Below are 25,337 nucleotides of genomic sequence, written 5' to 3'. Positions count from 1 at the left end.
CTTGCTTACCGTAGAGTGCACTATACTTATCACTGTACATCGTGTACATATTGCTGTTCTAAATTGGTGAAGGATAATATAAGTCTAAACTTTCTCTGCTGTGTTTACCTTGCTCCCATTACACTCGGGATAACAGGCCATTTGGAATCCTGGGTTGTAATATGGGGGCCTGTCCGGGAGCTGGAGCTGGACTTAGAGAAACGGTTGAGCTTAGGGTGAAGCTCCTAGTAGGAACATTGTGCAGCTTGCTGTCTGGCATTGCATTAGCTTTGCCTACGCTTTACAAATTTTGCGTGTCAGTTGCTTTATGGTCAGCCTTGCTAGTGTGTGATCGTTCAACAGCTCGCTACTAGCTTGTTCGGTGTGCTCGCTTCGCTACGGTCAATCTTCTAGAACAGTGTAGCTGTCTGGCATTGCTTTACAAATTTTGCGTGTCAGTTGTTACTAGCCTGTTCGGTGTGGAGAATTTTGCAGTCGACTTTGCTTGTATGCGTATTCTGCAATCGTACTGTGCATAGCTAAGCGTGTTCTGCAAATTAACGTGTTACGTTGGGGTATTCTGCAATCGTACTGTGCATAGTGAATAACTTATGCCACCTAGACGAGTCAGACGTCTGGTGTTGGCATATACTTTGCATAACCTACCTAAATTGTCCCTACAGCGTTGTTGGAAAATTGCTCGTTCCATTGGCATTAAATACAAATGCACTCTCACAGCTGCGCAACTGTGTTCACTGATTGCTGACAAACTTATAGAAGAGATGGCACATCAGACTCCTCCCTCTACGGGAGCTAGGGCAAAAACTATGTTCTCGCAGGAGGAAGATGATACACCTTCGGAGCAAAATGGTCAGTATAGTGCAGCTGGGTTGTCTCAAGGTGAATCAGCGTTGTTGGCACTTGAGCTGGCAAAAATCAATCTTGAGCAAACTAGGGAACAGAGAGCATTCGCAAGGGAAGAATTTGATAGGGAAAGAGAAAGGAGGCAGTTTTCGCATTCAGTAAATTTTAGTTTACAGAAAGCAGTACAGTTTGTTCCCCGCTTCAATGAGGCCGAACCAGAACAATTTTTCGAAAGCTTCGAAAATCAGGCTCGAGCCTTGAGGTGGCCGGAACAGCACTGGGCATCGTTGGTTCATACAGCATTATTGGGTAAGGCACAGGAATTTACGTCAGTATTAAATGACGCTGAATTTTCTGATTATCAAGTAGTGAAGACCACAGTGTTGGGAGCATATACATGTATCCCAGCCAAATATAAAAAAAAATTCAAGCTGGGCAGACGACAGCTTGGTTAATCCCTAGTGGACTTTGTGAGACAGCAAACCAAAGCTTTTACCAGCTGGTATAAAGCAAGTGGTGTCTCTACCTTTGAGGAGCTGGTACAGCTTATTCTGATTGATAACCTGCTGGAGTCTGTGGGACCAGAGGTTCGAGTCTTTCTGCAGGATCGTGACTTAACCACTGCATTGGAGGCAGCCAGGTTGGCTGATACCTTCGAAACTAACCGCTCCTTGTCCGAGCGGTCCCATCTCTCTTTTCAACAGCCTGGCATGAGCAGAGATCGGCAACCTTGGAGAATGAAGTGCCAACCGGAGGGAGAACGTCTACGTCAGCCAACTAAGTCACCTGGTGAGCCACGCTTCTCAACTTATGGTCCACGTACTGAGAGACAAATTACTCAACAGGGTGCATCTCGACAACAGTATCCAGAGAGACACCAACCAGAGCGACACCAGTTGCAACGTCCGCAGGGAGCAAAGGGCAAGCCTGTCGTCTGCTTCCTCTGTAACAAAGTAGGTCATATCCGTCCCAACTGCCCCCATAAACCCCAACCCATTGGGAAAATCTCTAATATCCCTAGTAACATGTCCCCTAGAGAAGTAGAAAAAGGTATGGCCCCTTATTATTGCAAGAGTCTTATTTCCCTTCAGGAAAACTCAGAAACAACTGAAGTAAAGACCTTTAGAGATACTGGAGCATATTGCTCACTTGTAAGAGAAGGAATATTACCCCTTTCAGAGAACACTTCCTTGAATTCCTCTGTTTTATTGGAAGCATTTGGAGGAGCTATATATTCTGTCCCTTTGCATAAAATTTATGTACAGTGCAAATATTACACTGGGTACTTGACTGTAGGTGTCTCAAAAGGATTCCCCATGAAAGATGCCATGTTATTACTGGGTAATAACATTAATACTGTTAGTGCGTGTCCTGAGCCTATAACGAGTAATTCTTCTCCGGTGTTGGCCATAACTCGGGCAACATCCCAAGGGTTGTCTGGAGAGAATGTTGACCTATCCTTGGACGACTCCGATCTCGGAATAGCCACGTTGTTTTATGAGGCACACCGGCCGGAGCCTCGTAAATCAAGTGAACAGACCCCGATCAAGCCTTCCTATTCCCAGGTTGCAGGATTGCCAGATGTCTCTGTTTCCATGCCCGAGGGACTGTCCTTCCGGGAGGAACAACGAAAGGACCCTTCTTTAAAATTCGCTTTTCAGGCAGCCATGGGTAAATCCTCTTTGGGTCATCCGGTCAAGTATGAAGTTAAAAACGATTATTTGATCTGCACTGAGACTGGTAAGGAGATAGAGGGCCGGCAATTGTATGACAGGTTAGTGGTTCCAACCAAGTTTAGACCTAAAATATTAAATATAGCTCATAATACTTCATTAGGAGGTCACTTAGGAATTACAAAAACCTTGTATAGAATCACAAAAGAATTTTATTGGCCAAAATTAAAGAAAGATGTGAAGAATCATATTAGGTGTTGCCGAGAATGTCAGCAAGTAGGGAAACCTGGACATTCCATTAAACCTGCACCTCTCCAACCTATACCTGCTGATGGAGAACCTTTTGTAGATTTAATTATAGATTGTGTAGGTCCACTACCTAGTGGAAAGTCTGGAAATCAATATTTTATTTACGATTATTGGTAAAGTAACCAGATATCCTGAAGCAATTCCCATGCACAGTATTAATACTAAAGCTATTCTCAAAGCTTTAACAAAATTCACTTCTTGTTTTGGCATTCCTAAAACTATTCAAAGTGATCAAGGTACAACTTTACTGCCAAAGCATTTAGGGAAGTATTAACTAGGTTAGGGATAATCCACAACTTATCCACTGCCTATCATCCTCAGTCCCAAGGCGCCTATCTAAGAGTTGGATGGTGGAGAGGAAAGGCGGTCCCATTATTTTGTGCCATGGCGGCATGGTTACCACTGGGAGGTGGCAGCCTAATCCTGAGCTTTCCCGGGGTGGGGGTGTGGCATGCAAAGAGTACGTAACCTTTATTCGGCGCATGTACACACCCTCATTTACAGGCTATCTCCCCCAACCAGCGAAATAGGTTGCTAAGAGTTGATGATGGGGCCCCATCGTTCAACTAGTGACCAGGTTCTAGCCAATAAGATGGTTTTGGCAATCGCAGAGGTTATGTGGGTACCACTCTCCTGTCTGCCCTTGTCATTCCCATTCTAGAGCTGGTTGAAGCACGGTCTGCTATTTTGTGGCTTCTATTTCTGCCTTGCTTACCGTGGAGTGCACTATACTTATCACTGTACATAGTGTACATATTGCTGTTCTAAATTGGTGAAGGATAATATAAGTCTAAACTTTTTCTGTGTTTACTTTGCTCCCATTACACCCGGGATAACAGGCAATTTGGAATCCTGGGTTGTAATACTCTGCAACATATCCAAGATCAACATTACACTGCAACACATCACTAAAGGTCACCCTAACACTGAAATATTACCAAAGGTGACCATTAAGACTGCAACACATTACCAAGAATACACCTCAAGTCCCACCTCCACAAACTCGTCTAGCAACCAGAGAGAGACATGATTACGACGTGCAAGATACTTACGACAAAGAGAAACTGGAAAGAGAAGACCTTAACACAGAGTGCATAGATGGAAGGAGTCACAGGGATGTCAGTCAGTATTTCACTTTTGAAAGTGAGAAGCTAGCGAAAATGACTAGTTCACGATATTAGAGGATGCAGATTAAATGCGCAGCTTCACACACATGTACAACAGCTCTCAAGTTGCCCAGGAACTTAGTGTAACCGTATGAAACAAGCTGGGCCAGGAGCAGCCACTCGACCGCTGAAATCTCAATTAAGTGAACACACAGAGGAGGGATAAGGGGAAATGATAACGACGTATAAAATACCGAGAGGAATTGACAAGAAGGCTAGGGCCAGAATATTTGAAGAGATGGGACACAGCAACAAAGGAACACAGCCTGAAGTTAAAAACTCAGACGAGTCATAGGGATGTTAGGAAGTATTTCTTTAGCCTTAGAGTTGTCAGGAAGTGGAACAATCCCGAAAGTGAAGCAGTGAAGTAAGGATCAATACCCAGCATTAAGATAAGGTACGATCAAGCTCATGGAGCAGAGTGGACCTGGTAGCGACTAGTAAAAAGGCGGGGCCAGGAGCTATGACTCAACCTATGCAATCACAAATAAGCGAGTATACACAATGTCTATTCTACATATAGCCTTGGGGGAGAGCTAAACCCGTAAGGATCATATAGTACGTAGGAAATGGTAAACCAATTTGATCCGAGGAAGGTGTAGTTAATCTTTATGAAGAGCCAGTGACCAAGAATCTTCCCACAAGCAGCAGTGAAGACACTGCAACCTCCAGTTCGGACACTGCAACCTCCAGTTCGGACACTGCAACCTCCAGTTCGGACACTGCAGTTTGCAGTGCAAAACACTTAACTGCCTGAGAGAGAGAGAGAGACAGACAGACAGACAGACAGAGAGAGAGAGAGACAGAGAGACAGAGAGACAGACAGAGAAACATACACCCCCACACACTTTCCAACAAATCATAACGACCAATATAATTACCTTAAGTGAACTTTCACTAATACTCTTACATGCCTCTAATGCTTAATTACGGTCGCTCTGTTATTAAGGTAAAACATGAACTCCAATCGCGACGCAAAATTTACATTTAAACTGTCTCGCGAATATTGCCGTCTGTAAAACTTATTCCTGAGTGTCAGGAGTATTATGTCAGTATTGTGTCAGTAGTATTGTGTCAGTATTGTGTCAGGAGTATTGTGTCAGTATTGTGTCAGGAGTACTGTGTCAGTACTGTGTCAGTAGTACTGTGTCAGTAGTACTGTGTCAGTAGTACTGTGTCAGTAGTACTGTGTCAGGAGTACTGTGTCAGGAGTACTGTGTCATTGTGTGTCAGGAGTACTGTATCAGTAGTACTGTCAGTATTGTGTGTCAGGAGTACTGTGTCAGTATTGTGTGTCAGGAGTACTGTGTCAGTAGTACTGTGTCAGTAGTACTGTGTCAGTATTGTGTGTCAGTACTGTGTCAGTATTGTGTGTCAGGAGTACTGTGTTAGTACTGTGTCATTATTGTGTGTCAGGAGTACTGTGTCAGTATTGTGTGTCAGGAGTACTGTGTCAGTATTGTGTGTCAGTAGTACTGTGTCAGTAGTACTGTGTCAGTATTGTGTGTCAATAGTACTGTGTCAATAGTACTGTGTCAGTAGAACTGTCAGGAGTACTGTGTCAGTAGTACTGTGTCAGTATTGTGTGTCACGAGTACTGTGTCAGTATTGTGTGTCAGTAGTACTGTGTCAGTATTGTGTGTCAGGAGTACTGTGTCATGAGTATTGTGCGTGTCAGGAGCATTGTGTGTGTCAGGGGTATTGTGGTTCAGAGGAATTGTGTCAGTAGTATGTTCCAGTAGTATGTTCCAGTAGTATGTTCCAGCAGTAAGTTCCAGCAGTATTGGTGTGTCAGCAGTATTGGTGTGTCAGCAGTATTGGTGTGTCAGCAGTATTGGCGTGTCAGCAGTATTGGCGTGTCAGCAGTATTGGTGTATCAGCAGTATTGGTGTATCAGCAGTATTGGTGTATCAGCAGTATTGGTGTATCAGCAGTATTGGTGTATCAGCAGTATTGGTGTATCAGCAGTATTGGTGTGTGTTACAAAAAACGCGATTCTAAAAGCTTAGAGATCTCCAGTGAATACTAGAAAGGACTGCCCTTCTAGCATCCAGCCTGTTACTGGGTTTTCGTAACAAGTAGTCAGTATCCTTGTCCAATTATCCATTAGAATTCAGTATAATTCAATAGTGCTTCAGGATTACAACTGGTAGGCTACTAACTAGATAAATTAAAATTTAATAAATTTATTAAGTCTAGAGGTATATTATCAAATTAAATTAAATTAAATTAATCACAGTAATCAAAATAATATCAATTCTCTCGAGTTCAATATTATTGTGCTGAAAGCACATATCACATTTATAATTCTTAAGTACCGTCTGGTACATTAACATTTAATAAGATATTACAAATATGTACAAGTATGTATGTATGTGTGTAAGTGCTCTAAGTAGTTCTCCGTCTCACGACTCGACTAGACTTAAACAAGTGACTGACAAAGTCCTCACATAAACTAACTTCTTGACCGACTGGCAACCAGAACAGTCTGCTTGAACAACGAAAAGAATGCTAAAGCCCAATAGCAATACAACAAGCAACTGCGACACAGAATCAGGAACAATGAGATAATATAACGACACTAAGTAGGGACCATCAGCAGATCCTCCACAAAAGTTACAAAACTCCCATACTACTGAATCTAAGTTCAGCATAAGAAAATCCCCGACTGTGATAATACACAGAAACCAGTACAAATTAAGTCAGAAGCTATAGCTCAGGACCTGAGATGTTTCGAGTGTCTATGAGACACACAACCTCAGTACAACGTCGAAAATCACTAAGTCTATACAAGGTTCTGTGAACAGAGTTCTACAGAACTAACAAAAATAATGAGACAGACAATCTGTCCGACCAACAAGCGAGTCTAGAGCAGACTGAATACTTCAAGCGAGGTGAGGACATCCCCCCCTCGATCACGTGATAGCTCCGTGGACAGCAGCAGCCCAGCAAGAAGCCGGCAAAATAACGAGCAAAGAGCGATAATTACAGTAGTTAGACAATCAAGACTTGAACTGAGCGCATAATAAGTTACATCCTACATAACAACATAACTACGTCAAATAACAATATAAAGCAATACATTTACGATTTAGCTATTATCGCAAATATAAGCAATATGAAATTAAATGAAAAGGTAATAATTATATATATACATAATAATCATTGCAACCATTCAGGGGTTGCAACAGTGTGTCAGCAGTATTGGTGTATCAGCAGTATTGGTGTATCAGCAGTATTGGTGTATCAGCAGTATTGGTGTATCAGCAGTATTGGTGTATCAGCAGTATTGGTGTATCAGCAGTATTGGTGTGTCAACAGTATTGATGTATCAGCAGTATTGATGTATCAGCAGTATTGATGTATCAGCAGTATTGATGTATCAGCAGTATTGATGTATCAGCAGTATTGGTGTCAGCACTATTGGTGTGTCGGGGGTATTCTGTGACCAATAATACTGTGGCCAGTAATATTAGAAGAGGAATAGTGTATGGCCGTAATATCGCGAGTTTGAAGTTAAATATCGACTCTCTACTATTGCCTACTGCTATTGGTCAATTCTGGGAGTCATGGCCCCCGCGCCCCGGTTCCAGGTCAAACATCATGGTTGATACCCTGATCAATAAGATTGCTGGTGCTAGACGCATGCATTCCATCATAGGCACTAAGTTCCATCTTTAAGACAGCTAGGGGGATGTCTGTTGGTGATTCCGCTAAATATGAAAGGAAAGGCATTTAAAAGTCGTGGGCCCCTTGCATTTAAATCTGTTACAGGGAGTGATTTTTGAGTGTAGATTTAAGACCAGTAGCTCCAGCATTATGCTAGTGTAAATTATTACCGATCTTTCGAACCTATCTTAAAACGAGTCCAGTTTGAGATTGATTCCCAGTAATTCAGGTATTTGACTGTATTTGTACGACCAGTGAAGGTTCTGTGTACACCTTCCAGAGTACGACCAGTGAAGGTTCTCTGTACACCCTCCAGAGTACGACCAGTGAAGGTTCTCTGTACACCCTCCAGAGTACGACCAGTGAAGGTTCTCTGTACACCCTCCAGAGTACGACCAGTGAAGGTTCTCTGTACACCCTCCAGAGTACGACCAGTGAAAGTTCTCTGTACACCCTCCAGAGTACGACCAGTGAAGGTTCTCTGTACATCCTCCAGAGTACGACCAGTGAAGGTTCTCTGTACACCCTCCAGAGTACGACCAGTGAAGGTTCTCTGTACATCCTCCAGAACTGTTCTCACCTGCCTTACAAGAGGCATGTGAACATGCATACACATGCATACGTGAATGTATGCATGAGAGTAGTTATTCGTCTACATGTGCGTGTACGTATGTATGCATGAGAAACTAGGCAATCAGACCAAGTATAACATACCATATGCATATACCTGCTGTATACGTATGTATGCACATGCGTATCTTTTCTCAGGGTAGAGAAAATGGCATACGCCTCCAGTCAAGAGTCAGTACCCGATCAACTGGGCTGTGGTTCTTACTCTGAACTGCGTGCGGCCAACACTAACACCCTAGCTGATCATGCCCTGATCCACCTGAAGGCCTGGTCGAGGAGCGGGCCGCAGGGGGCGTTGACCCCTCATTAACACCCTCCAGGTACTCTCAAACATGAAAAAGAAACTGAAACATGATGGGCAATGTCCGTAGACTTTACTCCACCAAGGTACAAGTACCAGGAAACATTCTAGGAGGAGAGGTGTAGTCTCTCTTGTATCACGGAAACTAATTGACCGATCTTAATCAAACTAACAGCATATATCATGCTATGTAAGGAGACACTGTAGGGCATAGCAATAACAAAAACATAGCAATAACAAAAACATAGCAATAACAAAAATATCATAGGTGTCAGATCAAAATTTTCATTTTCTGATAAATAAATGTCGTGTCCTGATCAAAATTATTGTTTTCACATCAAAATTATTATTTTCACATCAAAATTATTATTTTCACATCAAAATTATTATTTTCACATCAAAATTATTATGCAGTTTTAAAATTAAAATTATTCCAGCTAAAGATGTATAATTTTGAATTTTTCTGCCCAACTTATTAATACTTTTAAAGGTCAGGTATGATGATTCAAAACCAATTATAAATCTAATTATCAAATTAGAACCTATAAGGTTCACTAAACGTTTTAAAAGTTCCTGTAAGACACCAACATTAAAAGTTTCAAGACGATATTCAGTGTCATTCCCTAATAACCTATATCACATTTCTTATTTAAATTATCAAATTGGAACCTACGGCCAAACTAATCTGAACTTTCCACCAGGGTTGAAAGTTTGAAGCCGATCAGAAGGTGTATTTTCGAGTTATTTCATGGAATTAATATCCAAAATGGGGACTTGAGACTTCTCCTCAACCCCTCCACCAAGTCATTCTCCCTCAACCCAACCCCTCCACCAAGTCATTCTCCCTCAACCCAACCCCTCCACCAAGTCATTCTCCCTCAACCCAACCCCTCCACCAAGTTGTTCCCCCTCAACCCAACCCCTGCACCAAGTCACTCTCCCTCAGCCCAACCCCTCCACCAAGTCACTCTTCCCAGCCTCCTCTAATAAGGCCCTCTGCCCAAGCCTCTTCACTAACCTGCCCTGCTCCCCTGCAATAAGGCACCTCATGACGTAGAGGCACTGCTGGCTGGCACTCTGACTTCTGTTCTATAAGCTGGCTTTCATCTCAGCTAAGTCCCTCGTAGTATTACGTACTCTGTGTTCCTCAGTGTTAAGCCCTGGATTCAATGTCTCGTCTACCACAGGAGAGACTTGGTGAAGGTGCTAAGTTTTTGTGCCTCTCCTTGAGTTTGTGAGATCCCAGCCTGTAGAAGCCACGAGGAAGATGAAGAGACGCTTGCACAACAAACCAAGCAACGGGTGGGGTTTGAACCTCTGGTAAGAGTTCTAAAACTCTCAAATGTTGCACAAGAGTCATTCTTCAACTTGTCAGTTTTTCTAAAGCATTTACATCGTTCCACGAGGAGAGTGATCCAGTGGGAACAACCTTTACTATCAGAGCTAGGCCCGGTTGAAAAGCCAGGAGAGAGAGAGAGAGGAACTCACAGGGTTTGAGAGTGAGGTTAGGTTTGGTAAGGTTTGTCAGGAAACAGGACAAGGGTTTCCTGACGAGGGTCTCAAGTCATATGATGACACACCACTGGAGCTTTTGGTCATCAGACAAAGGCTTTCCGCTGGCTTACAGGTCCGCCCCTTTAAAAGTTCAAGTTGTAATTATAACCTACATTGGAATGAGAGTCAGTGGAGGAACTGAAGTGTCGACAGAGGGAGTGTGTCCTGACTATGCATTATCAGTGAGTTATGTGGCTTGGACTTCGGCGAATGTGCACAGACTTCAAGCATTACACAATTAACCCGCAAGTAGGAAACACGACGACATTTCTGCCCGACTTAGACCCAAACACCTTGAAAAATTTCAAGCCTCCAAAATGCGGTATATTCATGCCCTGTTCCAGTCACGGTACTCTGATTTATTCTTCACGATCTCCAAGCAATTTGCTTATACCCCAACGATATTTACGCGAGTAGCCAGGATAGCATCATCTATCATTCCGCCTTCTAGTGGAACTTCGCAACTATATCTTTGTGCATTTATAAAGCTTGCCTAAACGTAAATTTTTATATTCAATATATAAATCTAGAGAGCGTGAGGTCTGTATTGTACCAAGTTTGTGAGTAAAAGTCTGTAATCTACAACACTTTTCCCTCGTCTCTTTTACTCTTGCTTGTGTTTGTCAGCCTTACCTTGTATACCGGTAAAGAACCGGTTGTGGATGGTATGGTGATACCGAGAAACTCTGGAAGAAACTACTTACTAAAATTTATTAAAGTTGACGTTTCGCCACGTTAATTAAGACTGACGAAGCCACTCGTGGCTGCATCAGTCTGAACTACACACAAGTGTTCTTTTCCATACCTAAAAAATAAATACCTACTTAGAATAGCGGGGAGTAGTTAGGTACCCCGGGTGACTCACTGAGTTCATTGTAAGTATAATCCCCGCTACGGGGATTATACTTACAATGACCGAAAGGAATAAATATGTTTGAGTAGATTTTATACACCTCACTCTGGGAGGTATATAGTTGACTAAATTCTTGGATGGTATATATTGTTAGAGGTGGAGACTTACTCTCGGGATATTAAAAACAGCCGGTATTAGTGAAACCGTGCAAAGCAGTGTTTTCGAAACCAGGAATATACGCAGCCTTCCAGGGATAGACGTTTGCATCCACAGGTGGTCTCTCCCCCTTCCCCCTCCCCATAAACCCTCTCCCCTACCCCCTATTTCCTAGTTAACACCGTGGTACCAGCTTTCAGTCATTCATTAAATCCTATTCAGTGGTAACAAGCATATGAATGGACACGTACGACTGCGCTTGCGCACGCACGCCTTTCCCCTAACACGTACCAACACTGCTCTGCGGCCAGTTTGACCACAGACTGCTGTCAGTTTGACCACAGACTGCTGTCAGTTTGACCACAGACTGCCGTCAGTTTGACCACAGACTGCCGTCAGTTTGACCACAGACTGCCGTCAGTTTGACCACAGACTGCCGTCAGTTTGACCACAGACTGCCGTCAGTTTGACCACAGACTGCCGTCAGTTTGACCACAGACTGCCGTCAGTTTGACCACAGACTGCCGTCAGTTTGACCACAGACTGCCGTCAGTTTGACCACAGACTGCCGTCAGTTTGACCACAGACTGCCGTCAGTTTGACCACAGACTGCCGTCAGTTTGACCACAGACTGCCGTCAGTTTGACCACAGACTGCCGTCAGTTTGACCACAGACTGCCGTCAGTTTGACCACAGACTGCCGTCAGTTTGACCACAGACTGCCGTCAGTTTGACCACAGACTGCCGTCAGTTTGACCACAGACTGCCGTCAGTTTGACCACAGACTGCCGTCAGTTTGACCACAGACTGCCGTCAGTTTGACCACAGACTGCCGTCAATCTGACCACAGACTGCCGTCAATCTGACCACAGACTGCTACTGCTGCCGCCGCCGCCACCACACACTACCACCACTGGTCTGCGTGCTGCTAGCACCAACAGCCTGAATGCTGAAACCATCAACCAGAGGTCTGGTCTGGAACGATGCTAGAGGACCTTAAATTACCACCTACACATCCTTATGTTCCCACCTGACCCCTTAAATTACAACTAGTAACTACAACAACCCGCGTACAGAACCTGACTGAAGGTTATCATATAACTTGGAGCTCCAGCCCACCAGTGTGATCTTGGCGGTGTTGTCCTGGTCACAAGAAGCAGGAAAATTTCTTGGGTGCTACTTCCGACTGGTTAGGTTGGATTACCAGTCAAACAACTAGGTAGTAATTTCACATCCTCTTAGCAGACATAAAAACAATAGCCACAGCTTCGTGTCATTCTTCACAGTTTTAAGTCAAAATAAGCACGAGTCTCTGCAGGAAAAGGAACACAAATTTAAGTTTATAAACACGGATAATGATCCAACAACAAGGAAAACCAGCTCATGAATTTTCTCCAAAGCTAAACTAGTCCTCAAGTAGTTGTACTAGTAGTAGTACTAGTAGTAGTACTAACAATAATAGGTTGTGCTTGCAATCACTGACTGCCACAAGTAACGCCTATACACAGAGGTCAAGTTTTTCCTTAATGTGAGAGACACTGACCAAACTTATAGTTTAAACTGACATTATTCTATTACGTACAGCCACAGAGGATGAAGTCTGTCTACTGATCCATCCTAAAAATTACGTCGTCGTCTCAGTAAACACCTAAACAACATACTCTGTCTTATCCGCTATCCAAACAATCATTAAAAATCTATACTGGGAAATTTTTGAAGTACTGGTATTGTTCTCATTTAAAATTAAGTACTTTTTAAAGACACTTTTCATTTATGTTAATGTAAAAATTAATAATTTTGTACCAAAAGAACCTTAGAAAACTTACCTAACCTTATAACAAGCTCAATTTAATTTAGCCTAATCCAACTAAATATATTTCAGATAAGTTTACAATAATTTAATTATCATAATAAAAAAGGAGGAGCTAAACACAAGAATTTAATAATAAACAAACACAATGAAATATATTTTTTTGGTTAGGTTCAGAATGATTTTTGCAAAATTACTGCATACACAAGTTTTCGCTAGCCTTATTCGGCAAGAAGTGCGTTGCTATTTGAGCTATAATCGTAAGTTTTACCTATTCGGCAAGGTGAGTGTCTGGTTCCTAAGTTACAGCTTGAACTTACAAACGTGAAAGATACACGAGTTTAAAATTTGTTATATTATCTTTGTGTTTTAAACTGGTCAACAAACCTCTTTATTCTGTATTATCTTCTGGAGTCTCTGTTTGATCTTCAAGTTTATTGAAAACTAGGACACACAAGTTCGTTTTTCTTAACAAACTCAAAAATTTGTTAGGGTTTTAAGATTTACAACTCAATAGAACTTGCTATGTACAAACATAGCAAAACACACACAGACACACGCACACAAGTTCCATAAATAGCTTTAAGAAGAGGTATGACAAATATCATGGAGCAGGGAGAATGAGAATTAGTATCGACCAGTGAAGAGGCGGGGCCAGGAGCTATAAATCGACCCCTGCAACCACATATAGGTGAGTACATATAGGCGAGTACACACACACACACACACACACACACACACACACACACACACACACACAAAATACAAACTGCATAGAAGAGAGGGAAAGAGTGGGAGTGGAAATCGAATGAATGGGATGGGAAGGAAGGGGAGGAAAAGGGAAAGATGGTGAAGTAAAAGGTATAAAGAGAGAGAGAGAGAGAGAGAGAGGTGAAAGTGACCACTAAGACAAACACAACTCACCCGCACTCTCGCTCAGTGAAGATGATGTAGTTGGGATGTTCCTCAGTCTTCTCCACGAAGCGGATGCAAGTGTAGTTCTCCCAGTGTCTCATAGCTTGCTTGAACAAACCCTTGTCGGCGCCCGTAAAGTTCGAGTCAATCTTGTAGGGGATCACACCGAAGTCCCACACCCGCTCCTGTTGAAGGGTTAAGGTATCACTTACATTACTAGTATTTATATGCATAACTATTATTTGCATTAGGTATTACCATTTTATTACACTGATTAGCCAAAAAATTTTGTCAGAGATATTTTAAGATAATTGTAGTATTTTGGGGTTACTGAATTCAAAAATATCTGTGGGTTTTTCAAATTGGCTCTAGATAGTGAGATATTGCGTACCTACCCTCAGTTAACAGGGAACTTAAACAACGTGTATATGAATATGTGGTAACAATTTCTATATACTGTTTTTGTAGTTTTAATAAGGATTATAATGTTATTTTTTAAGTTATTTAATAATTTAAGTATAGGAGTTGTATCAATAACGACCACGTGACATTATTGTAACGTTTATTTTATTTTTCTCCGTAAGAACATGAGTTCTTCACGAACAGCTTGCTTGATCAATCCCAATGTATTTTGCTACATTTGTGGCAAATATTCTTTGCAAGAAGAAAAAAAAAACTCAGATTCTGTAAAACTTATCGTGCTGATTTTGGAGTGTTGCTTGGAGAACAAGACAAGTCTTGGGGTCCACATATGGTTTGCAAAACCTATATAGAATGCTTACGACAGTGGAAAAACAATGCTTACGACAGTGGAAAAACAATGCTTACGACAGTGGAAAAACAATGCTTACGACAGTGGAAAAACAATGCTTACGACAGTGGAAAAACAATGCTTACGACAGTGGAAAAACAATGCTTACGACAGTGGAAAAACAATGCTTACGACAGTGGAAAAACAATGCTTACGACAGTGGAAAAACAATGCTTACGACAGTGGAAAAACAATGCTTACGACAGTGGAAAAACAATGCTTACGACAGTGGAAAAACAATGCTTACGACAGTGGAAAAACAATGCTTACGACAGTGGAAAAACAATGCTTACGACAGTGGAAAAACAATGCTTACGACAGTGGAAAAACAAGAAAAGTTTAAACTTGGGTGTGTCTATGGTGTGGAGAGCCGAAAAAACCAACACGACGATTATTTCTGTATGGTGACAGAGAGGTTTCAGTCGATACAATAGTCAAGTGGAAATATCCGGAGTTGGTGTCAGCAAGGATGACTGTGCCACACAGTGAAGACGTTACCATACCAGTGTTTACAACACTGAATGACCTTCCAGTGTCAGATGTTTAAGAAACTCAGGGTTTAGGATGTAACACAGGCGACACCAGTGGTAGTGAAGGTGAAGGAACCATTACAACACCCAAACAGTTATTCCAAGAATGACTTAATCTGCGATGAGACCTCAGTCTGTCAAAGCAAGCATGTGAACTTTTAGCATCTATACTATAAGAAAAATACTGTCTACATCAAGTTAAAATAAGAGCTTATCAAGATGAAGAACTTGTATACTGTATACTCGTATACTGTATACTTGTATACTGTGTACTTGTATACTGCAATAACATCTCTGGACTTTAATATCGACCAGGAGATTGACGGCTTTTTATAAGCAGCTCCAATAGAAGTCTGGAATGTGTGTTACAGCACAATGGTGACCAATGTGTGTTACAGCACAATGGTGACCAATGTGTGTTACAGCACAATGGTGACCAATGTGTGTTACAGCACAATGGTGACCAATGTGTGTTACTGCACAATGGTGACCAATGTGTGTTACAGCACAATGGTGACCAATGTGTGTTACAGCACAATGGTGACCAATGTGTGTTACAGCACAATGGTGACCAATGTGTGTTACAGCACAATGGTGACCAATGTGTGTTACTGCACAATGGTGACCAATGTGTGTTACAGCACAATGGTGACCAATGTGTGTTACAGCACAATGGTGACCAATGTGTGTTACAGCACAATGGTGACCAATGTGTGTTACAGCACAATGGTGACCAATGTGTGTTACAGCACAATGGTGACCAATGTGTGTTACAGCACAATGGTGACCAATGTGTGTTACAGCACAATGGTGACCAATGTGTGTTACAGCACAATGGTGACCAATGTGTGTTACAGCACAATGGTGACCAATGTGTGTTACAGCACAATGGTGACCAATGTGTGTTACAGCACAATGGTGACCAATGTGTGTTACAGCACAATGGTGACCAATGTGTGTTACAGCACAATGGTGACCAATGTGTGTTACTGCACAATGGTGACCAATGTGTGTTACAGCACAATGGTGACCAATGTGTGTTACTGCACAATGGTGACCAATGTGTGTTACAGCACAATGGTGACCAATGTGTGTTACTGCACAATGGTGACCAATGTGTGTTACTGCACAATGGTGACCAATGTGTGTTACAGCACAATGGTGACCAATGTGTGTTACTGCACAATGGTGACCAATGTGTGTTACAGCACAATGGTGACCAATGTGTGTTACAGCACAATGGTGACCAATGTGTGTTACTGCACAATGGTGACCAATGTGTGTTACTGCACAATGGTGACCAATGTGTGTTACTGCACAATGGTGACCAATGTGTGTTACAGCACAATGGTGACCAATGTGTGTTACTGCACAATGGTGACCAATGTGTGTTACAGCACAATGGTGACCAATGTGTGTTACAGCACAATGGTGACCAATGTGTGTTACTGCACAATGGTGACCAATGTGTGTTACAGCACAATGGTGACCAATGTGTGTTACTGCACAATGGTGACCAATGTGTGTTACAGCACAATGGTGACCAATGTGTGTTACAGCACAATGGTGACCAGTGTTACTGCACAATGGTGACCAATGTGTGTTTCAGCACAATGGTGACCAGTGTTACTGCACAATGGTGACCAATGTGTGTTTCAGCACAATGGTGACCAATGTGTGTTTCAGCACAATGGTGACCAATGTGTGTTTCAGCACAATGGTGACCAATGTGTGTTACAGCACAATGGTGACCAATGTGTGTTACAGCACAATGGTGACCAATGTGTGTTACAGCACAATGGTGACCAATGTGTGTTTCAGCACAATGGTGACCAGTGTTACTGCACAATGGTGACCAATGTGTGTTTCAGCACAATGGTGACCAATGTGTGTTACAGCACAATGGTGACCAATGTGTGTTTCAGCACAATGGTGACCAATGTGTGTTTCAGCACAATGGTGACCAATGTGTGTTACAGCACAATGGTGACCAATGTGTGTTACAGCACAATGGTGACCAATGTGTGTTACAGCACAATGGTGACCAATGTGTGTTACAGCACAATGGTGACCAGTGTTACTGCACAATGGTGACCAATGTGTGTTTCAGCACAATGGTGACCAGTGTTACTGCACAATGGTGACCAATGTGTGTTTCAGCACAATGGTGACCAATGTGTGTTTCAGCACAATGGTGACCAATGTGTGTTTCAGCACAATGGTGACCAATGTGTGTTTCAGCACAATGGTGACCAATGTGTGTTTCAGCACAATGGTGACCAATGTGTGTTTCAGCACAATGGTGACCAATGTGTGTTACAGCACAATGGTGACCAATGTGTGTTACAGCACAATGGTGACCAATGTGTGTTACAGCACAATGGTGACCAATGTGTGTTTCAGCACAATGGTGACCAGTGTTACTGCACAATGGTGACCAATGTGTGTTTCAGCACAATGGTGACCAATGTGTGTTACAGCACAATGGTGACCAATGTGTGTTTCAGCACAATGGTGACCAATGTGTGTTTCAGCACAATGGTGACCAATGTGTGTTTCAGCACAATGGTGACCAGTGTTACTGCACAATGGTGACCAATGTGTGTTTCAGCACAATGGTGACCAATGTGTGTTTCAGCACAATGGTGACCAATGTGTGTTACAGCACAATGGTGACCAATGTGTGTTACTGCACAATGGTGACCAATGTGTGTTACTGCACAATGGTGACCAATGTGTGTTACTGCACAATGGTGACCAATGTGTGTTACTGCACAATGGTGACCAATGTCTGTTACAGCACAATGGTGACCAATGTCTGTTACAGCACAATGGTGACCAATGTCTGTTACAGCACAATGGTGACCAATGTCTGTTACAGCACAATGGTGACCAATGTCTGTTACAGCACAATGGTGACCAATGCGTGTTACAGCACAATGGTGACCAATGTCTGTTACAGCACAATGGTGACCAATGCGTGTTACAGCACAATGGTGACCAATGTGTGTTACAGCACAATGGTGACCAATGTGTGTTACAGCACAATGGTGACCAATGTGTGTTGCAGCACAATGGTGACCAATGTGTGTTGCAGTACAATGGTGACCAATGTGTGTTGCAGCACAATGGTGACCAATGTGTGTTGCAGCACAATGGTGACCAATGTGTGTTGCAGCACAATGGTGACCAATGTGTGTTGCAGCACAATGGTGACCAATGTGTGTTGCAGCACAATGGTGACCAATGTGTGTTGCAGCACAATGGTGACCAATGTGTGTTGCAGCACAATGGTGACCAATGTGTGTTGCAGCACAATGGTGACCAATGTGTGTTGCAGCACAATGGTGACCAATGTGTGTTGCAGCACAATGGTGACCAATGTGTGTTGCAGCACAATGGTGACCAATGTGTGTTGCAGCACAATGGTGACCAATGTGTGTTGCAGCACAATGGTGACCAATGTGTGTTGCAGCACAATGGTGACCAATGTGTGTTGCAGCACAATGGTGACCAATGTGTGTTGCAGCACAATGGTGACCAATGTGTGTTGCAGCACAATGGTGACCAATGTGTGTTGCAGCACAATGGTGACCAATGTGTGTTGCAGCACAATGGTGACCAATGTGTGTTGCAGCACAATGGTGACCAATGTGTGTTGCAGCACAATGGTGACCAATGTGTGTTGCAGCACAATGGTGACCAATGTGTGTTGCAGCACAATGGTGACCAATGTGTGTTGCAGCACAATGGTGACCAATGTGTGTTGCAGCACAATGGTGACCAATGTGTGTTGCAGCACAATGGTGACCAATGTGTGTTGCAGCACAATGGTGACCAATGTGTGTTGCAGCACAATGGTGACCAATGTGTGTTGCAGCACAATGGTGACCAATGTGTGTTGCAGCACAATGGTGACCAATGTGTGTTGCAGCACAATGGTGACCAATGTGTGTTGCAGCACAATGGTGACCAATGTGTGTTGCAGCACAATGGTGACCAATGTGTGTTGCAGCACAATGGTGACCAATGTGTGTTGCAGCACAATGGTGACCAATGTGTGTTGCAGCACAATGGTGACCAATGTGTGTTGCAGCACAATGGTGACCAATGTGTGTTGCAGCACAATGGTGACCAATGTGTGTTGCAGCACAATGGTGACCAATGTGTGTTGCAGCACAATGGTGACCAATGTGTGTTGCAGCACAATGGTGACCAATGTGTGTTGCAGCACAATGGTGACCAATGTGTGTTGCAGCACAATGGTGACCAATGTGTGTTGCAGCACAATGGTGACCAATGTGTGTTGCAGCACAATGGTGACCAATGTGTGTTGCAGCACAATGGTGACCAATGTGTGTTGCAGCACAATGGTGACCAATGTGTGTTGCAGCACAATGGTGACCAATGTGTGTTGCAGCACAATGGTGACCAATGTGTGCTACAGCACAATGGTGACCAATGTGTGCTACAGCACAATGGTGACCAATGTGTGCTACAGCACAATGGTGACCAATGTGTGCTACAGCACAATGGTGACCAATGTGTGCTACAGCACAATGGTGACCAATGTGTGCTACAGCACAATGGTGACCAATGTGTGCTACAGCACAATGGTGACCAATGTGTGCTACAGCACAATGGTGACCAGTGTGTGCTACAGCACAATGGTGACCAGTGTGTGCTACAGCACAATGGTGACCAGTGTGTGTTACTGCACAATGGTGACCAGTGTGTGTTACTGCACAATGGTGACCAATGTGTGTTACTGCACAATGGTGACCAATGTGTGTTACTGCACAATGGTGACCAATGTGTGTTACAGCACAATGGTGACCAATGTGTGTTACAGCACAATGGTGACCAATGTGTGTTACAGCACAATGGTGACCAATGTGTGTTACAGCACAATGGTGACCAATGTGTGTTACAGCACAATGGTGACCAATGTGTGTTACAGCACAATGGTGACCAATGTGTGTTACTGCACAATGGTGACCAATGTGTGTTACTGCACAATGGTGACCAATGTGTGTTACTGCACAATGGTGACCAATGTGTGTTACTGCACAATGGTGACCAATGTGTGTTACTGCACAATGGTGACCAATGTGTGTTACTGCACAATGATGACCAATGTGTGTTACAGCACAATGGTGACCAATGTGTGTTACTGCACAATGGTGACCAATGTGTGTTACAGCACAATGGTGACCAATGTGTGTTACTGCACAATGGTGACCAATGTGTGTTACAGCACAATGGTGACCAATGTGTGTTACAGCACAATGGTGACCAATGTGTGTTACAGCACAATGGTGACCAATGTGTGTTACAGCACAATGGTGACCAATGTGTGTTACAGCACAATGGTGACCAATGTGTGTTACAGCACAATGGTGACCAATGTGTGTTACTGCACAATGGTGACCAATGTGTGTTACAGCACAATGGTGACCAATTTGTGTTACAGCACAATGGTGACCAATGTGTGTTACAGCACAATGGTGACCAATGTGTGTTACAGCACAATGTGTTCCAACTACCCACTCAACACTGTGCTGATGACCAACACAGAAGAAAATCGTATCAAGTAATCGTATTCAGTAATTAATGGTATCTAAATTATCTTAGTATGTTAATCTGTTATCACATAGAAGAGTCAGTATATATTACATGATTTGACTTTCCCAAGATCTAAAGAATAATTTGAATGCCATTTGTAAGTTAAAACTTCGCCTGATTAATATTTTTCACCTCTGAATTTTTAATGGGATACTAAAAATTTTTCAAAACCAAGAGCCAATCTAGCAAAACCGATGATATAATCGGAATAAGCACAACAGAATGACCAATCATTAATATTATTACTTAATTATATTATTATTTTTATTAATTACATTACGTTGGGTTACTTAACTGTTGTGTCCTCTGATCTCGAAGTTACTTCGTAAAAACTCTTACCATACCAATACCAAGTCAAACACACCACATATAACAACTTCTCCGGATAAGTAATGGAGTTACTTTTATCATCGTAGACGCAATAATAACTTCGTCTCCGCTGTTACACTGGCATCAGTTACGTCGATAAACGCTCATTCGGAACAAAGTCATTTAAATTTTCGTAAATAACGTACTTTGAGTAGTTACCTTAGGCTTAAGAAAGTTATGCATTAATTAAGTTGCGTATTAATTGAAAAACAAAATACGTATGATGCTAATACCTAACTTTCTGAAGCCAATACATAACTATTTGAAGCTAATACATGACTTTTGAAGGTAATAAGTATCTTTTGATGCCAGTAAGTAACTAATGAGGCTAATACTCATCAAAAGTTACGTATCCACACACGAACAATGTTACGTTTTAAGTTATTCATCTGTGTCGGAAATGTTACTTGCGTATGGAAAGAAACATTATTATGTTTATGTTTCGACTTCTCACGCGTCTAAGTTGGAAATCCTACTTATGTAAGTTAGTAAACATCGTAGGGAGCGGAGAACGATTGTTATGTACACGAATGATATACAATACCGAACAATCAGAAGAATTAGACATGTGCAATATCTAGGTAGCTTTATATGTAAGATAGCCAGATGGGTGATTTTATGGTGTTTAACAGGATTTGGAGAAGAGACTACAGTTTAGCGAAGCTGGGGCCATCCTGCCAGACAAACACTGGCGCTTTCAAGATACCAGAGGGACAGGAAGAAGGGTGTTAAGGAGCACCACACACACATAGGAAGGATACATAAAGATGGGATGTAGGAACAACCACACAGATAGGAAGGATACAGACAGATGGGATGTAGGAACCAACACACAGATAGGAAGGATACAGACAGATGGGATGTAGGAACCAACACACAGATAGGAAGGATACAGACAGATGGGATGTAGGGACCACCACACACAGATAGGATACAGACAGATGGGGTGTAGGAACCACCACACGTAGATAGAAAGAAGGAACAAACAGGAGGGTGAGAAATGGGAGGAGGAAGAGGGAGTGTGTGAAATATCACCAGACGTGAGGGAGGAGCCTCGCTTTATTCATGTGTGGACACCAAGACTTTTCTATGTAGTATGGAGACAGTAGTGGTCCTCTCCGAGTGTGAGTGTGTCTGGGGGGGAAAGAGACTATTTCCTTCTTACATTCGCTTCGAAGGTCTTCGCACTTAACCAAATATTAAAAAGGTTACAACCGTAAGAACCATGGTTCGATTCCCAGGCTGAGCGACATACACGGTCACATCTCCCGACACTTGCTGCCACTCATCAACTAGCGGTATACAGGTCTGGAGTTTTGAGAGAGACTGCTCGCGGGTTCTATCCCCGCCCGTGGTATGGTTTGTTTGCAATCGTGTCATTACGATTTCGTGAGTCATCGAGACACAGCTGGGCTTGGCAATAACATTTTGTACGTTCTTAACCTGTTAAATTAACCTATAAAACAAGCTTTGCAAAAAGAGAACTGTACTGCCAGTACCTTGACGAGTTCCTAGAGCTGTTCTACTCCCGAAGCCCGGCCATGGGCCAGGTTCAGAACTTAACGAATGTGTAACTCAATTCTGAACATCAAAATGGTATACTATGGAACTGAACTTCTCCAGGCCGAGGGACTGACAACCTCAAATTCTACGACTTTAAGGGTGATGGACTGATTACATCGTCTTCACATCTCTACTGTTCCTGCCTACTTTCTGTATTCGACTGAAGAAGCCTACTGTGTAGGCGAAACGTTTCGGAATAAAGTTGTCTAACTGTTGCATATGTGTCTTACCTAATAACTCAATTCTGTTATGTTAGTTGCGAATATAAAAGGTTCTATCACAGGAGGTAATCTGGCAACAGGAAAGGTTCTATCACTGGAGGTAATCTGGCAACAGGAAAGGTTCTATCACAGGAGGAAATCTGGCAACAGGAAAGGTTCTATCACAGGAGGAAATCTAGCAACAGGAAAGGTTCTATCACAGGAGGAAATCTGGCAACAGGAAAGATTCTATCACTGGAGGTAATCTAGCAACAGGAAAGGTTCTATCACTGGAGGTAATCTAGCAATAGGAAAGGTTCTATCACAGGAGGTAATCTGGCAACAGGAAAGGTTCTATCACTGGAGGTAATCTGGCAACAGGAAAGGTTCTATCACAGGAGGTAATCTGGCAACAGGAAAGGTTCTATCACTGGAGGTAATCTGGCAACAGGAAAGGTTCTATCACTGGAGGTAATCTGGCAACAGGAAAGGTTCTATCACTGGAGGTAATCTGGCAACAGGAAAGGTTCTATCACTGGAGGTAATCTGGCAACAGGAAAGGTTCGAAGCTGATGTCAAAACTTTCATACCGAGAGAAATAATGCCAGTGATAATATTTAAATCATTTGTTCTCACGTTTAGAATATTGATGAGTTGCCAGTTCCGTTCATGGAAGGAAAATATAATTCAATTCAATTCAATTCAATTCAAGTTTATTCTCTATAAGGGTTACATTGTGGGGTTTACAGGTTTTGGGTATTGTGTGGTTTACATGTTATAAAATACTAATTACAGAGGGGGCCACTAGGACACCTAGATGGCTAGGCATTTCGGGCAGACTTAGATTACTTAACATTAAATCCTTACAGATTATGGTATTAAGGCTAAGTGACATCATCATAATTTGTGAGTTTAGCAATGTGATTGCTTTTGTTTTGGCACAATACAAAGTGTCTATATTGGAGTATCATAGGCAAACTTATGACTAGTTAGGATTTATTATTTTAAGATTAAGATTAGTATTTCTGGGTTCATAGTCAGTGGACGAGTGTAATTGTGAACCACCAGGTGGTTATCATGTAGTTAGTTGTCGGGGTGGATCAGGGAGATAAGATGTTTTCTAACTGTAGTTTTGAAAGTGATGAATGTGTCTGCAGTTCTGGAGTTTTCAGGTAGGGTGTTCCAGATTTTAGGTCCTTTGAAATACATTGAATTTTTGTAAAGGTTTAGTCGAACACGAGGAATGTCAGAGAGATGTTTGTGTCTGGTGTTATGCCTGTGGATCCTGTCACAACTATCAAGAAAGCATTTTAGGTCAAGGTTAATATTGGAATTTAAGGTCCTGTAGATATAGATTGCACAGTAGTAAGTGTGGATGTTCTGAACAGTGAGTAAGTTTAGATCTATGAAGAGTGGGGGGGGGGTTGCCAGGGATGGGCTTGAGTGTTTATTCTTACTGCGGCTTTTTGTTGGGTTATTATTGGCTTTAGGTGTGTTGCTGCAGTTGAACCCCAAGCATAGATAGCATAGGTGAGGTACGGATATACAAGTGAATGGTATAGTGTGAGAAGGGCAGTTTGCGGCACGTAGTATCGTATCTTGGAGAGGTTCCCCACCGTTTTGGATACTTTTTTTTGTTATGTGTTGGATATGGGTGCTGAAATTTAGGTTGTTGTCGAGGTATAGGCCAAGGAATTTGCCCTCATTATGTCTGGCAATTAGTGTTGTCGATCTTAATGTTAAGTTGCGCAACACCTGCTCTGCTACCAAACATAATATAGTAGGTTTTGCCAGTGTTAAGTGTAAGTTTATTGGCTGTCATCCAAGTCGATATTTTGAGCAGCTCCTCGTTAACAATGGTGTTGAGGGTGGCAAGATTAGGGTGGGAGATGACATAAGTCGTGTCGTCAGCAAAGAGAATGGGTTTCAGGTGTTGGGATATGTTTGGAAGATCATTGATGTAAATGAGGAAGAGCAGGGGTCCAAGGACACTTCCCTGCGGAACTCCAGTATCAAGTGGCCGTATTGATGAGGCTGTATCTTTAATGGTGACATACTGATACCTATTAGAAAGGCAGGATTTAAAATATCCAAGCGCATGGCCTCTTATACCATAGTGGTCAAGTTTGTGGAGTAGGATGCCGTGGTCTACTGTGTCAAACGCTTTTCTTAGGTCAATAAAAATTCCCAGTGGATATTCCTTATTTTCCAATGCTGTGTAAAGCAGGTCTAGTATTTTTATAATTGCATCATTAGTGCTTTTATTTTTCCTGAATCCAAATTGGCAAGGGTTGAGTATGTTTTGTGACGTTATAAATGAATGTAGTCTCCTGTGCAAGAGTTCCTCGAAGATTTTGGAT

General features: G+C 42.4%; 1 protein-coding gene across 1 annotated transcript in view; it reads right to left on the bottom strand.

The window, feature by feature from the left end:
• LOC128687037 (protein tolkin) overlaps positions 1–25,337 on the bottom strand; it is a 449,316-nt gene that overhangs the window by 367,020 nt on the left and 56,959 nt on the right. The window contains exon 4 of the mRNA XM_070082113.1: positions 13,889–14,064. Within this exon, the coding sequence (XP_069938214.1) occupies positions 13,889–14,064 (176 nt within the window). The remainder of the gene's footprint in view (positions 1–13,888; positions 14,065–25,337) is intronic.

The sequence above is a fragment of the Cherax quadricarinatus genome, chromosome 7 (genome assembly GCF_038502225.1).
Source record: "Cherax quadricarinatus isolate ZL_2023a chromosome 7, ASM3850222v1, whole genome shotgun sequence".
NCBI lineage: Eukaryota > Metazoa > Arthropoda > Malacostraca > Decapoda > Parastacidae > Cherax > Cherax quadricarinatus.
This window is presented reverse-complemented; position numbering and strand designations above follow the sequence as displayed.